The 16394-nt window shown below is 38.1% G+C and overlaps 1 protein-coding gene across 1 annotated transcript in view; it reads right to left on the bottom strand.

Moving 5' to 3' along the window:
* Positions 1-16394, bottom strand: part of LOC138315020 (uncharacterized) — a 45253-nt gene that overhangs the window by 3838 nt on the left and 25021 nt on the right. The window contains exons 9-19 of the mRNA XM_069255735.1: positions 9535-10109; positions 8967-9239; positions 8533-8656; positions 6594-6788; positions 6016-6052; positions 5464-5532; positions 4010-4158; positions 1643-1835; positions 1346-1465; positions 761-915; positions 262-375 (exon numbers count right to left, since the gene is read on the bottom strand). Coding sequence (XP_069111836.1) covers positions 262-375; positions 761-915; positions 1346-1465; positions 1643-1835; positions 4010-4158; positions 5464-5532; positions 6016-6052; positions 6594-6788; positions 8533-8656; positions 8967-9239; positions 9535-10109 — 2004 coding nt within the window. The remainder of the gene's footprint in view (positions 1-261; positions 376-760; positions 916-1345; positions 1466-1642; positions 1836-4009; positions 4159-5463; positions 5533-6015; positions 6053-6593; positions 6789-8532; positions 8657-8966; positions 9240-9534; positions 10110-16394) is intronic.

The following is a 16394-nucleotide window of genomic DNA, read 5'->3' as shown; positions in this document are numbered from 1 at the left end:
AGTCAAGAGGAAATTAAAAATCAATATAACAGAATCCTGATATTTACATAACAGACAGATGATCTTTCAGAAAAATAAAAGAAACAGGTGGTTACATATGTATTTCCTTCGCCAAATCTTTATTTATAGGTCTATATTTCGTTTCAAATGCTGGATGGTTTGCATCCAGGGAGCCACAGAAATCATACATCTACTTTTGTTACATGTCATGATGCTTGGAAAGAATTTGGACAACCAATTTGATAACCAGAATTTACGAACCTTTTTACCTTCCTCCTCTTCATCGTCTCCTTGTCTCGGCCCAAATCCAGATATCTTAGCTTCCAAACGGTCAGTCAAAAGGATGTTTCGTGCCGCCAGACGCATGTGGATTATCTGTACAATAAAGGTATTAAGTCTGACGTTATGCAACACTTCTGGATTTGAAATCAATTGTCAACATTAAGTGCAAACGCTTTCAAAAGCTCCAATACAGTGTAACATGATCGTTACTTAGATAATATCAAATAAAATGTCATGATGGCCAGATATCAATATAAGAGAGCTATAACATGCCGCCGACTATATGGTTTCCTATCCACCTTTACCAATTTTAATGCAATATGATTTGATATATGGTGCAGAATTTCAGTATGTAAAAACCAGCATAAATCTACATTGTACCCATTTATTTTGAATTCTACAATATACACATTCATATAACTACCAGATACCCTGCACCTTTCGAATCAGGACTAGACTAGGAGACCACTTTACTTACGTCTTTAGAAGCCAGATACTCCATTCCACGGACTATATCATATGAAAATCGGTAGAGATTTTCCACTAGCGTCTCGTTAACGGATGACTTGTTCCTTTGTAGCCATTTATTCAAAGGACCATTGTCACAGTACTCCAACACCATCACTGGCCCCACTGTGGCAGCGATGTAAAACCAAGTTATATTCTACTACGTTTCTACACGTACTACACAAACTCCATTTCTTTATAAGAACTGAAACTATATATCTTAAGATAACTTAAACATTATATCTTCTCAAAGCATAATTTTAATACCTTAATCAGAATATAAACAACATTCTTGTATACATATCAGTCAGAACTGATCTTAGTCTAGTCTTTTTAAATTCTTTTTAAACTGGCAGTTAGATATTGAAGATATCTCACACGTTTATATGAGTCTATTTACATTTTGTTTTGTGTTTTTTGTGGGTGTTTTTTTGCTATTAGATCTAGATTCATCAGTTTAAATTAGGTCACCTTTCTAAACTTTACAACTATAAAATACATTTTGGTTCAGGAAATGCCTTTTGAATATCAACTGTTTATTTAGTATTGTCCTTACTTTTAGGGTCCTCTGTCACAGCTCCGATAAATTCCAGAATACAGGAATGCTGGCCTACTTTAGTTCCGAAGAAACCAATTTTTGCATTCATCAGCAATGCATCATCTTCGGTGAAGTTTTCTGTGAGACACACACACACACATATATATATACATGTAATGAAGGCTGATATAGTATATAGAATAGCTAAAAGAAAATGATACAAACATCATGTTTAAAAAATCATTGGAATCATTATATGAATGTTAATGTTACCACCGTACTTCATTCTGAAGTATCAACACAGACATATTTTACCTTTCAATGTCTTTGCAACGACGGCTCTTTCTTTTCCGCCGGTGTGTAATATGGCATCGAATATCCTTGCAAATTTGCCAACGACGATGATTTTTCCTAACACCAAGTCGTCCGATCGGATTGTCCAGCTTGGAGCTTGATCAAAGTTTGTGGTGCCGTACAGGTAAATATCTTCCTCGGCGAAGCCACCAGTCTATAACGGTATAACAGTAGATACAGTATGGTGGGTGTTAGTCTCCACCTCACCTATATAACATAATACACTGTTCAATTGTTTTTCGTGATCAAAGTATAATTGCAAAAGCGTATTTCCGTTGATGAAAAGCTTCCTCATTTATATTGAAAGGCATTTGTGTTTAGTTTATGAATTCGAAAAAAAACAACCGCGAAATCAGCAGTTTTGTATTATGAAAAAATAGTCTAATGCAGATAAAATATAAACAGGAGATAAAATATAGACAGGGGACTCAAATTAAATATCCACAAATAAAACAAGTTTTAGTATGAAACTCTATAAATGTCACAGATAGCCCAGGTCACCAGTGTCAGAATTGGTCCTACTTACCTGCCATTGTTTGTAGCCTACCAAGCCCGTGTGTCAGAAGTGGTCCTACTTACCTGCCATTGTTTGTAGCCTACCAAGCCCGTGTGTCAGAAGTGGTCCTACTTACCTGCCATTGTTTGTAGCCTACCAAGCCCGTGTGTCAGAAGTGGTCCTACTTACCTGCCATTGTTTGTAGCCTACCAAGCCCGTGTGTGTCAGAAGTGGTCCTACTTACCTGCCATTGTTTGTAGCCTACCAAGCCCGTGTGTCAGAAGTGATCCTACTTACCTGCCATTGTTTGTAGCCTACCAAGCCCGTGTGTCAGAAGTGGTCCTACTTACCTGCCATTGTTTGTAGCCTACCAAGCCCGTGTGTCAGAAGTGATCCTACTTACCTGCCATTGTTTGTAGCCTACCAAGCCCGTGTGTCTGAAGTGATCCTACTTACCTGCCATTGTTTGTAGCCTACCAAGCCCGTGTGTCTGAAGTGATCCTACTTACCTGCCATTGTTTGTAGCCTACCAAGCCCGTGTGTCTGAAGTGGTCCTACTTACCTGCCATTGTTTGTAGCCTACCAAGCCCGTGTGTCGAAGTGGTCCTACTTACCTGCCATTGTTTGTAGCCTACCAAGTGTGTCCCTACTTACCTGCCATTGTTTGTAGCCTACCAAGCCCGTGTGTCTGAAGTGGTCCTACTTACCTGCCATTGTTTGTAGCCTACCAAGCCCGTGTGTCTGAAGTGGTCCTACTTACCTGCCATTGTTTGTAGCCTACCAAGCCCGTGTGTCTGAAGTGGTCCTACTTACCTGCCATTGTTTGTAGCCAACCAAGCCTGTGTGTCAGAAGTGATCCTACTTACCTGCCATTGTTTGTAGCCTACCAAGCCCGTGTGTCAGAAGTGGTCCTACTTACCTGCCATTGTTTGTAGCCTACCAAGCCCGTGTGTCAGAAGTGGTCCTACTTACCTGCCATTGTTTGTAGCCTACCAAGCCCGTGTGTCAGAAGTGATCCTACTTACCTGCCATTGTTTGTAGCCTACCAAGCCTGTGTGTCAGAAGTGGTCCTACTTACCTGCCATTGTTTGTAGCCTACCAAGCCCGTGTGTCAGAAGTGGTCCTACTTACCTGCCATTGTTTGTAGCCTACCAAGCCCGTGTGTCAGAAGTGGTCCTACTTACCTGCCATTGTTTGTAGCCTACCAAGCCCGTGTGTCAGAAGTGGTCCTACTTACATGTACCTGCCATTGTTTGTAGCCTACCAAGCCCGTGTGTCAGAAGTGGTCCTACTTACCTGCCATTGTTTGTAGCCTACCAAGCCCGTGTGTCAGAAGTGGTCCTACTTACCTGCCATTGTTTGTAGCCTACCAAGCCTGTGTGTCAGAAGTGGTCCTACTTACCTGCCATTGTTTGTAGCCTACCAAGCCTGTGTGTCAGAAGTGGTCCTACTTACCTGCCATTGTTTGTAGCCTACCAAGCCCGTGTGTCAGAAGTGGTCCTACTTACCTGCCATTGTTTGTAGCCTACCAAGCCCGTGTGTCAGAAGTGGTCCTACTTACCTGCCATTGTTTGTAGCCTACCAAGCCCGTGTGTCAGAAGTGGTCCTACTTACCTGCCATTGTTTGTAGCCTACCAAGCCCGTGTGTCAGAAGTGGTCCTACTTACCTGCCATTGTTTGTAGCCTACCAAGCCCGTGTGTCAGAAGTGGTCCTACTTACATGTACCTGCCATTGTTTGTAGCCTACCAAGCCCGTGTGTCAGAAGTGGTCCTACTTACCTGCCATTGTTTGTAGCCAACCAAGCCTGTGTGTCAGAAGTGGTCCTACTTACCTGCCATTGTTTGTAGCCAACCAAGCCTGTGTCAGCACCTCCTCTGATAGATCTAATACGCTCTATACTTCTTTCCTTTACTTTCTGTAGACGACCAGTCTTATGCAGAAATATCACAAATATAATGAACGCCAAAATGAGAATAATAACTGAAACGAAAATGTGTAAAATTAGGATTTGGTAATATTTTGATGAAAAAATATAATTTATTGGTTTATTTTGTCACTGGGACAGAATTTACCACCAATGCAAAGCAAGGAATATATGAGTTACACCAAGTCGCGATTTAAATAATTTATTTTGATTCAGGGAATCTTTCATAAAACACAAAAATGTCGTACCTGTTTCAATATTCAATTTATATCGTATTATAAAAATGATATATATTAGAATCATGACTATTTTCAGTGGTTTCTAGAACATACATAGAAATACAATTCCTATATTTATACTCACACGACTTTTTATTAATATTTTATGCAATAAAATCGTCATTTGAAAGTGACGTAATTATTCAATAAAAGTCGGTCAAAAGTGGGAGGAGCTTACTCAATTGAAAACCGAATGATGACTCTTCACGTAAGATAGAATTATTCATCCGCGACGACAAAAAAGTTCAATATTTTAGTATAAAGTAAACATGGCAAATAAAGGAAATTTCAGAGATAATTTTGTTTAATCAGATCAGAACTTTAAAGATATATTTAAATTTGCTAAAAGTTAATATATAGCGTAAAAACATAAAGTATTTGTACTCGGCCACATGTGTGAACTCGGTGACCGTTAATGTTATTTGCGAGGCGAAGCTGACGCACGCTTACACACTGGAGTTTGCCGAAGTTGTCAAAACACCAGTGTTCAAGTAGCTCAATGTGTTTGAGATTGTCGTTTGACTTGACGATATTACATCCTTGGGAGCCATGTGATTATATAATCTAAGCTTAGATCCATCGCCATCGATAGATGGAACAACTTTATTTGTGTTCGATGGATACAATGTATTTGTTGTGACGCATTACTGTTAACACGTGGATTACTAGCGTTGCATGTTTTATAATACAACCGTGTAAATTCTCAAGGAACAAAGACAAAGGGATATGTGTATAACTGTTCTTTGTTAGAGGGTCTCACGCCCATCCATTCCAATGACTCGGTCGTAGGACGGACATACATACAGAGGTAATGTTTACATTTGACATCCATCATTTTTACAAAAATGAAAGTATGCACGTAATGTTGCGTCAAAATGTAAACAAAGCCATGTGTTTCTTTAAAACAAAGTAGCCCCTTTACAAAATGTACGTTGCATAGAACATTTTCATACGTGAGTTCAAAGTTCAATGTTACCATGTAGTTATGGTTAACAAAATCGGCTAGTACTTGCGTATAGTAAACAAGCCTAGCAAGTGTAAATATAGTAAATATATGCATTTGAAGATTATTGCGATACAAACCTAGAGCGATAGCAGAGATACCGCCAGCGGAAAGGGTAGCGACCGTGACCACTTGTGTCTCCCCTGGACCTGTTGGTTACAATCATAATTATTTGGGTTCACATGCGAATTTTTATCTATCTATATATTGCAAGACCGCAAAATGTAACATACATATGCAATTTATGAATCGGCTAATTAAAATTCAAAATAAAATCACACCATTTTTTCTTCATTTTTCTGCACTTATCAGAAATATGTGTTTTTTTCATGTTTGACTTAATTTTGGTTGCTCTGTATTACTCTCCAGTAATTTATCATGTATATGTAAATATATATCGTATAGCGGGATATTTAAGCGGGGCCAAGGACACTTCTTTCCCATGTACTGCCTTCTTGCCAATGCAAGATATTTAAATTGAATGTATAAAACGATATTAAACATTATAAAATATTGTTCGAATTTATGCAATCAATGTATTTTCTACATTTATGTATTATATAGATATTTTACTAATAAATTATCGAAAGTGATAACTGCAGGTCATGATGTGCTTAAATATCAGTTCTTACAGGATGACATCCCGTCCAATGTATTGATGGAAGTGATCTGAAAAAGCAAATGAACTTAACATTAATTAACGCGAAATCTGGCTCGGCTGTTACATTATCCAATCAGTTCTAGGATGTCCCAGACTTACATACAGCATAAAGAACATAATAACTAACTCATTGTAATTAAAATGTTGTTATGATCAATTTGTAGAAATGTAAAAAGTAAGAAATACTCGTTTGTTATTGTTCACTGTTGCATGAACGGTATTTTTCAAGTAACTTCCATCAACGACACTTTCTTTAAATGAACAACCTTATAAATATACACTACAACATGCAAATAAGTCTTCTAAGCGACAACCAAACTACATGTTTTGGAATGGACAGGTAATTTGTAATGCATAATGATCCTAGATAAAACTGAAATCTTTGAGCTTACATGATTATATAATATAACTTAATCGACCGTCAGACAACTCCGCATTATTCCGAAGTCTGTAATTATTCCAAAACCTGTAATCACTGGTCAAATAAATCGCATTTCGCGATGAAAGGCCATTATGGGTAACACATCTCTGTGTTTATCAGTAACTAACCATTATTTCTACAGTTGTGGTGAGTGCCGCTAGATTGTATGACGTCAGAGATATTCTGACGACAAGCGTGCTCAAGTCAAGGTCTTTAATGTTCAGCCAACAGTTATCGAAGTACATGTCATAACTAAATGAAAAGCAGGTGCCCGTCGTTATGCAGTAACAATCGCCGGTCTGTTCACACTCTGTCGAAGTTCTCTAAAATATCAATAACATTCCTTTAAAAATCAGTCTGTTTGAGAAATTATTCCTTTGTTTCAAAATATCTACGTATACATGCATACAAATAAATATTACAATTAGAAATACGTGAATATATTTATCAACTCCTTTAATCTTTATTTTAAGTTCTTTCCACCAGTTTTTTCATACAACATTTTTTTCATCTTAAAACTTATCTGAATGATTGAAACACGACATTATTTCATTTCAACAAAATTCTGTTTGGTGTAAATGATTTAAAAGGATTGAACAGCAGGTATCAGTCGATAACAATAATATATCTACATATAAGTTGTTTATTGTAGCCTCACGAAAGACCATACCCGTAACCATAATACATCTACCATACCCGTAACCATAATATATCTACAGATAAGTTGTTTATTTTAGCCCCACGAAAGACCATACCCGTAACCATAATACATCTACAGATAAGTTGTTTATTTTAGCCCCACGAAAGACCATACCCGTAACCATAATATATCTACAGATAAGTTGTTTATTTTAGCCCCACGAAAGACCATACCCGTAACCATAATATATCTACAGATAAGTTGTTTATTTTAGCCCCACGAAAGACCATACCCGTAACCATAATACATCTACAGATAAGTTGTTTATTTTAGCCCCACGAAAGACCATACCCGTAACCATAATATATCTACAGATAAGTTGTTTATTTTAGCCATACGAAAGACCATACCCGTAACCATAATATATCTACAGATAAGTTGTTTATTTTAGCCCCACGAAAGACCATACCCGTAACCATAATATATCTACAGATAAGTTGTTTATTTTAGCCCCACGAAAGACCATACCCGTAACCATAATACATCTACAGATAAGTTTGTTTATTTTAGCCCCGTACGAAGACCATACCCGTAACCATAATATATCTACAGATAAGTTGTTTATTTTAGCCCCACGAAAGACCATACCCGTAACCATAATATATCTACAGATAAGTTGTTTATTTTAGCCCCACGAAAGACCATACCCGTAACCATAATACATCTACAGATAAGTTGTTTATTTTAGCCACGAAAGACCATACCCGTAACTATAGATAAGTTGTTTATTTCCCCACGAAAGACCATACCCGTAACCATAATACATCTACAGATAAGTTGTTTATTGTAGCCCCACGACAGACCATACCCTTAACCATAATATATCTACAGATAAGTTGTTTATTTTAGCCCCACGAAAGACCATACCCGTAACCATAATATATCTACAGATAAGTTGTTTATTTTAGCCTCACGACAGACCATACCCGTAACCATAATATATCTACAGATAAGTTGTTTATTTTAGCCCCACGAAAGACCATACCCGTAACCATAATATATCTACAGATAAGTTGTTTATTTTAGCCCCACGAAAGACCATACCCGTAACCATAATATATCTACAGATAAGTTGTTTATTTTAGCCCCACGAAAGACCATACCCGTAACCATAATATATCTACAGATAAGTTGTTTATTTTAGCCCCACGAAAGACCATACCCGTAACCATAATATATCTACAGATAAGTTGTTTATTTTAGCCCCACGAAAGACCATACCCGTAACCATAATATATCTAATAAGACCATTCTCGTAACCATAATATATTATAGTTAACACAAAACTGATATTTTAGCAAATGATACAGAGAAAACAGAATTACATTGAGATAACGATTGTAAAACATAAATAAAGTGTAACCTACGTTAGTCACGTTTCCAGTTGCTGCAATACCTGCGTCGTATAGAAGGTCACCAGTAGCGTTGTTATAGAAGGCCATTCTAATGGAGGCTATTCCACTCTGGTCATCGGATGTCGTCAGCAATATCCTGGTACAGAAAGAATAGACGATCCACCATCCCAATAAATCAATTAATAAATCAAATTCAATTGGAAATGTATATTAACGGGATGATATGACGTTCCTGTTCTACCGTTGAAAAGCATAATTATACATGTATTTCATATCAAATGCAAAAAAGATCATCCGTACCTCTCTGGCCCAAATTAATCCTATTTATGTGTAAAGACAATTTATGTCATCCGACGTAACTCCAGAATCATCGTCTTAGCAATAGTCGATTGTAACGAAATTATACTGCGAGTTACATATATAAGTGTCAATCAAATAGAACTCACCGACTTGCTGCTTCGAATTGGTCAGTAGGTGAGTTGCGTTCTAGACTTGAACTACGAATGATTGGGGTTGTGGAATCAAAGCAAACCACGGTGCTATCAGTGGCATTATTGTCCATTATGTCGTATGCTCTGACCCAGACCATATAACAGTCTCCACCAACGACGCTCACTGAGAAGTTGTAGTAGACTGCCAGCGGATCTATAGTGATCCAACCGGTCTCGGGAGCATCCGGAATTACCCCCGTAAGTTTACGCTGATAAACTATTTCAAATCTAGGAAAAACATAATATTCCATTTAATTAATAATTAAATAGTACATGTAACTAATGTATACCGGCTATAGATCAATCTATTCATAAAGTCATAACAATACAAAGAAGTGCATAGATTTTTATCACTAATAATCAAGAAAACTTTTTATCTTTTATATATTGACTAGTGAATTAGAACAAAGAGATGATAGCGTATAAAGTACATTTGTAATTGTTTTTTTACATGATAGACGTATCACGATATTACGATAGAAATACATTGAATATGTGATTTAATAAAGTATATATTGCTTACTTGACAATTCCGTTAATGTTTGCTATGGCTGCACTTGTTCGATTGCTAGTATCCGTAATGTCTGTGTCTATGACCTTTTTAAATGTCGTGTCCACATTGAGGTCCTGTAACTGGGGCGGATAGTCCTGGATAGCGTTGAGGAATCCTCCATCAGTTTGTATCTGGTTTATGAAATGTCCGTCCCAGTTAACACTGATAGCAGTGGCACTGCCTTCTACGTTGTCCTGCCAGCTATAAGTGGATTCGGGTGTGGCGCTGGCTACCCTAAGGCCCCCAGCATTTATAGTTATGGAAGATTCCGGGTCGTAAAGGAAAAACCGACGGATATACCTCGAGTTGTTGGCACCGTCAGCCGCTTCTAAAATACAGGAAAACATACCTGCTCCCGAGGGTTGGTAGGTAAAATCGAAACTATCTGTAGTGGTGTCGTTGAATTCAGTAATCATCTCCGGAGCTAAAGGATCCGCCTCCAATAGAATGTCCCCCTGTCGTGATAGTTTGAATACTTCTAATGCGTACCGGCTCATACCAGCAAGACTGTCCACCCAGCCCGACCACAGAAAGGTGATGTTATTCTGAACAGAATAAAACAACGTACCAAAATTTCATTACAAATTAATAATTAACATCAATTAATATCACTATGAAATTGCGATTACAGATATGTCAAAAATAGGTTTGTGTATAGAAAACAAGTGAATAGTTTACATATTGCCGTTCTATCAGAGTAACTACATTTCATGTGGTTCCGTCAGATGATGTAACGGTAGCCGTGGAGGTACTTGATTAAGTGACAGAATACAGACGGACTAAAAGATGAATGTTACGAACTAACGTGCACTATGAACTATGCTGACAAAGGAATTTATACACGATTTATTGTCGCTGCCAATTATACAAAACAACATCGATCTTAATGATAGATTTGCAAACTAGTTGGACAATATAAGTGTAGTCCATATACATTTTGGAATCTAAATAATACCATAAAGTAATTTGTGGGTACTTTCTCGTTCATGGTTTGGAATTTTTAATTTTTGGGGAAAATATTCGTAGTAAAGTGATATCAAAGGAATGTACGAAACAAACCTCACTATTTTATTTTATAAATAGTTCAAAAGCAACCACGAAAACAACATTTCTACATATCAAACATTAGTAAATATCAAATATTTTATTGTGTTATTGATCCAAAGGTTTAATTCAGATAACCTAATTGATAATTTCCGCAGTGATCATGTCAACATTTCGAACCGACTATCACCTCGTCATTGAAACGCCCTTTTTTGGATGAGGCGCGGTGATTGTATTAGTAACCTCCGGTGTCACTTTGTATTACCATAGTGATTTGGTTAGTAACCTCCAGTGTCGCTCTGCATTAACTTAGTAATTGGGTTAGTAACCTCTAGTGTCACTCTATATTAGCTTAGTGATTTGATAAGTAAGCTCCAGTGTCCTTATGCGTTACCTTAGTGATTGGTTTAGTAACTTCCAGTGTCACTCTATATTACCTTAGTGATTGGTTTAGAAACCTCCAGTGTCACTCTATATTACCTTAGTGTTTGTGTTAGTAACCTCCAGTGTCACTCTGTATTACCTTAGTGATTGTGTTAGTAACCTCCAGTGTCACTCTGTATTACCTTAGTGATTGTGTTAGTAACCTCCAGTATCACTTTGTGTTACCTCAATGTTTGGGTTAGTAATCTCAAGTGTCACTCTGTATTACCTTAGTGATTGAGTTATAAACCTCCAGTATCACTGTATATTACCTTAGTGATTGGGTTAGTAATCTCCAGCGTCCCTCTGTATTACCTTAGTGATTGAGTTAGTAACCTCCAGTATCACTTTGTGTTACCTTAGTGATTGGGTTAGTAATCTCAAGTGTCACTCTGTATTACCTTAGTGATTGAGTTATTAACCTCCAGTATCACTGTGTATTACCTTAGTGATTGGGTTAGTAATCTCCAGTGTCACTCTGTATTACCTTAGTGATTGAGTTAGTAACCTCCAGTATCACTGTGTATTACCTTAGTGATTGGGTTAGTAACCTCCAGTATCACTCTGTATTACCTTAGTGATTGGGTTAGTAACCTCCAGTGTCACTGTGTATTACCTTAGTGATTGAGTTAGTAACCTCCAGTGTCACTCTGTATTACCTTAGTGATTGTGTTAGTAACCTCCAGTGTCACTCTGTATTACCTTAGTGATTGAGTTAGTAACCTCCAGTGTCACTCTGTATTACCTTAGTGATTGGGTTAGTAACCTCCAGTGTCACTCTGTATTACCTTAGTGATTGAGTTATAAAACTCTGTATTACCTTAGTGATTGAGTTATAAACCTCCAGCGTCAATCTGTATTACCTTAGTGATTGGGTAAGTAACCTCCAGTATCACTCTATATTACCATAGTGATTTGGTTAGTTACCTCCAATGTCACACTGTATTACCTTAGTGATTGGGTTAGTAACCTCCAGCGTCACTCTGTATTATCTTAGTGATTGGGTTAGTAACCTCTAGTGACGCTGTATTATCTTAGTGATTGAGTTCGTAACCTCCAGCGTCATTCTGTATTACCTTAGTGATTGTGTTAGTAACTTCCAGCGTCACTCTGTATTACCTTAGTGATTGTGTTAGTAACCTCCAGTGCCACTCTATATTACCATAGTGATTTGGTTAGTTACCTCCAATGTCACTCTGTATTACCTTAGTGATTGGTTTAGTAACCTGCAATGGTGTCACTCTGTATTACATTAGTGATTGTGTTAGTAACCTCCAGTGTCACTCTGTATTACCTTAGTCAATGGGTTAGTAACCTCCAGTGCCACTCTATATTACCATAGTGATTTGGTTAGTTACCTCCAATGTCACTCTGTATTACCTTAGTGATTGGTTTAGTAACCTGCAATGGTGTCACTCTGTATTACCTTAGTGATTGGGTTAGTAACCTCCAGTGTCACTCTGTATTACCTTAGTGATTGGTTTAGTAACCTCCAGTGTCACTCTGTATTACCTTAGTGATTGTGTTAGTAACCTCCAGTGTCACTCTGTATTACCTTAGTAATTGTGTTAGTAACCTCAAGTGTCACTCTGTATTACCATAGTGATGTGGTTAGTTACCTCCAATGTCATTCTGTTTTACCTTAGTGATTGGGTAAGTAACCTCCAGTGTCACTCTGTATTATCTTAGTGATTGGGTTAGTAACCTCTAGTGACGCTGTATTACCTTAGTGATTGAGTTCGTAACCTCCAGCGTCATTCTGTATTACCTTAGTGATTGTGTTAGTAACTTCCAGCGTCACTCTGTATTACCTTAGTGATTGAGTTATAAACCTCCAATGTCACACTGTATTACCTTAGTGATTGGGTTAGTAACCTCCAGCGTCACTCTGTATTATCTTAGTGATTGGGTTAGTAACCTCTAGTGACGCTGTGTATTACCTTAGTGATTGAGTTCGTAACCTCCAGCGTCATTCTGTATTACCTTAGTGATTGTGTTAGTAACTTCCAGCGTCACTCTGTATTACCTTAGTGATTGTGTTAGTAACCTCCAGTGCCACTCCAATTACCATAGTGATTTGGTTAGTTACCTCCAATGTCACTCTGTATTACCTTAGTGATTGGTTTAGTAACCTGCAATGGTGTCACTCTGTATTACATTAGTGATTGTGTTAGTAACCTCCAGTGTCACTCTGTATTACCTTAGTCAATGGGTTAGTAACCTCCAGTGCCACTCTATATTACCATAGTGATTTGGTTAGTTACCTCCAATGTCACTCTGTATTACCTTAGTGATTGGTTTAGTAACCTGCAATGGTGTCACTCTGTATTACCTTAGTGATTGGGTTAGTAACCTCCAGTGTCACTCTCTATTACCTTAGTGATTGGTTTAGTAACCTCCAGTGTCACTCTGTATTACCTTAGTGATTGTGTTAGTAACCTCCAGTGTCACTCTGTATTACCTTAGTAATTGTGTTAGTAACCTCCAGCGTCACTCTGTATTACCATAGTGATTTGGTTAGTTACCTCCAATGTCATTCTGTTTTACCTTAGTGATTGGGTTAGTAACCTCCAATGTCACTCTGTATTACCTTAGTGATTGTGTTAGTAACCTCCAGTGTCATCTGTATAATACTTAGTGATAATGTTAGTAACCTCCAATGTCACTCTGTATTACCTTAGTGATTGTGTTAGTAACCTCCAGTGTCACTCTGTATTACCTTAGTGATTGTGTTAGTAACCTCCAGCGTCACTCTGTATTACCTTAGTGATTGGTTTAGTAACCTCCAGTGTCACTCTGTATTACCTTAGTGATTGGGTTAGTAACCTCCAGTGTCACTCTGTATTACCTTAGTGATTGGGTTAGTAACCTCCAGCGTCACTCTGTATTACCTTAGTGATTGTGTTAGTTACCTCCAGCGTCACTCTGTATTACCTTAGTGATTGGTTTAGTAACTCCAATGTCACTCTGTATTACCTTAGTGATTGTGTTAGTAACCTCCAGCGTCACTCTGTATTACCTTAGTAATTGTGTTAGTTACCTCCAGCGTCACTCTGTATTACCTTAGTGATTGTGTTAGTAACCTCCAGCGTCACTCTGTATTACCTTAGTGATTGTGTTAGTTACCTCCAGTGTCACACTGTATTACCTTAGTGATTGGGTTAGTAACCTCCAGCGTCACTCTGTATTATCTTAGTGATTGGGTTAGTAACCTCCAGTGTCACTCTGTATTATCTTAGTGATTGAGTTCGTAACCTCCAGCGTCATCTGTATTACCTTAGTGATTGTGTTAGTAACTTCCAGCGTCACTCTGTATTACCTTAGTGATTGTGTTAGTAACCTCCATGTCACTCTGTATTATTACATTAGTGATTGTGTTAGTAACCTCTAGTGTCACTCTGTATTACCTTAGTGATTGGTTAGTAACCTCCAGTGTCACTCTGTATTACCTTAGTGATTGGTTAGTAACCTCCAGTGTCACTCTGTATTACCTTAGTGATTGTGTTAGTAACCTCCAGTGTCACTCTGTATTACCTTAGTGATTGGTTTAGTAACCTCCAGTGTCACTCTGTATTACCTTAGTGATTGGGTTAGTAACCTCCAGTGTCACTCTGTATTACCTTAGTGATTGTGTTAGTAACCTCCAGCGTCACTCTGTATTACCTTAGTGATTGAGTTAGTAACCTCCAGTGTCACTCTGTATTACCTTAGTGATTGGGTTAGTAACCTCCAGTGTCACTCTGTATTACCTTAGTGATTGGTTAGTAACCTCCAGTGTCACTCTGTATTACCTTAGTGATTGTGTTTAGTAACCTCCAGCGTCACTCTGTATTACCTTAGTGATTGGTTAGTAACCTCCAGTGTCACTCTGTATTACCTTAGTGATTGGGTTAGTAACCTCCAGTGTCACTCTGTATTACCTTAGTGATTGTTTAGTAACCTCCAGTCACTCTGTATTACCTTAGTGATTGGTTAGTAACCTCCAGCGTCACTCTGTATTACCTTAGTGATTGTGTTAGTAACCTCCAGCGTCACTCTGATTACCTTAGTGATTGTGTTAGTAACCTCCATGCCACTCTATATACCTAGTGATTGGTTAGTAACCTCCAATGTCACTCTGTATTACCTTAGTGATTGTGTTTAGTAACCTCCAGTGTCACTCTGTATTACCTTAGTGATTGTGTTAGTAACCTCCAGTGTCACTCTGTATTACCTTAGTGATTGGTTTAGTAACCTGCCAGTGTCACTCTGTATTACCTTAGTGATTGGTTTAGTAACCTCCAGTCACTCTGTATTACCTTAGTGATTGGTTTAGTAACCTCCAGTGTCACTCTGTATTACCTTAGTGATTGGGTTAGTACCTCCAGTGTCACTCTGTATTACCTTAGTGATTGGTTAGTAACCTCCAGTGTCACTCTGTATTACCTTAGTGATTGTGTTAGTAACCTCCAGTGTCACTCTGTATTACCTTAGTGATTGGGTTAGTAACCTCCAGTGTCACTCTGTATTACCTTAGTGATTGGGTTAGTAACCTCCAGTGTCACTCTGTATTACCTTAGTGATTGTGTTAGTAACCTCCAGTGTCACTCTGTATTACCTTAGTGATTGTGTTAGTAACCTCCAGTGTCACTCTGTATTACCTTAGTGATTGTGTTAGTAACCTCCAATGTCACTCTGTATTACCTTAGTGATTGTGTTAGTAACCTCCAGTGTCACTCTGTATTACCTTAGTGATTGTGTTAGTAACCTCCAGTGTCACTCTGTATTACCTTAGTGATTGGTTTAGTAACCTCCAGTGTCACTCTGTATTACCTTAGTGATTGGGTTAGTAACCTCCAGTGTCACTCTGTATTACCTTAGTGATTGGTTTAGTAACCTCCAGTGTCACTCTGTATTACCTTAGTGATTGGGTTAGTAACCTCCAGTGTCACTCTGTATTACCTTAGTGATTGAGTTAGTAACCTCCAGTGTCACTCTGTATTACCTTAGTGATTGGGTTAGTAACCTCCAGTGTCACTCTGTATTACCTTAGTGATTGTGTTAGTAACCTCCAGTGTCACTCTGTATTACCTTAGTGATTGTGTTAGTAACCTCCAGTGTCACTCTGTATTACCTTAGTGATTGTGTTAGTAACCTCCAGTGTCACTCTGTATTACCTTAGTGATTGGTTTAGTAACCTCCAGTGTCACTCTGTATTACCTTAGTGATTGTGTTAGTAACCTCCAGTGTCACTCTGTATTACCTTAGTGATTGTGTTAAGTAACCTCCAGTGTCACTCTGTATTACCTTAGTGATTGTGTTAGTAACCTCCAGTGTCACTCTGTATTACCTTAGTGATTGTGTTAGTAACCTCCAGTGTCACT

Source organism: Argopecten irradians, chromosome 2 (assembly GCF_041381155.1).
Source record: "Argopecten irradians isolate NY chromosome 2, Ai_NY, whole genome shotgun sequence".
Classification (NCBI taxonomy): domain Eukaryota; kingdom Metazoa; phylum Mollusca; class Bivalvia; order Pectinida; family Pectinidae; genus Argopecten; species Argopecten irradians.
The sequence above is the reverse complement of the archived record's forward strand: the minus strand, read 5'-3'. Positions and strand labels throughout refer to the sequence as shown.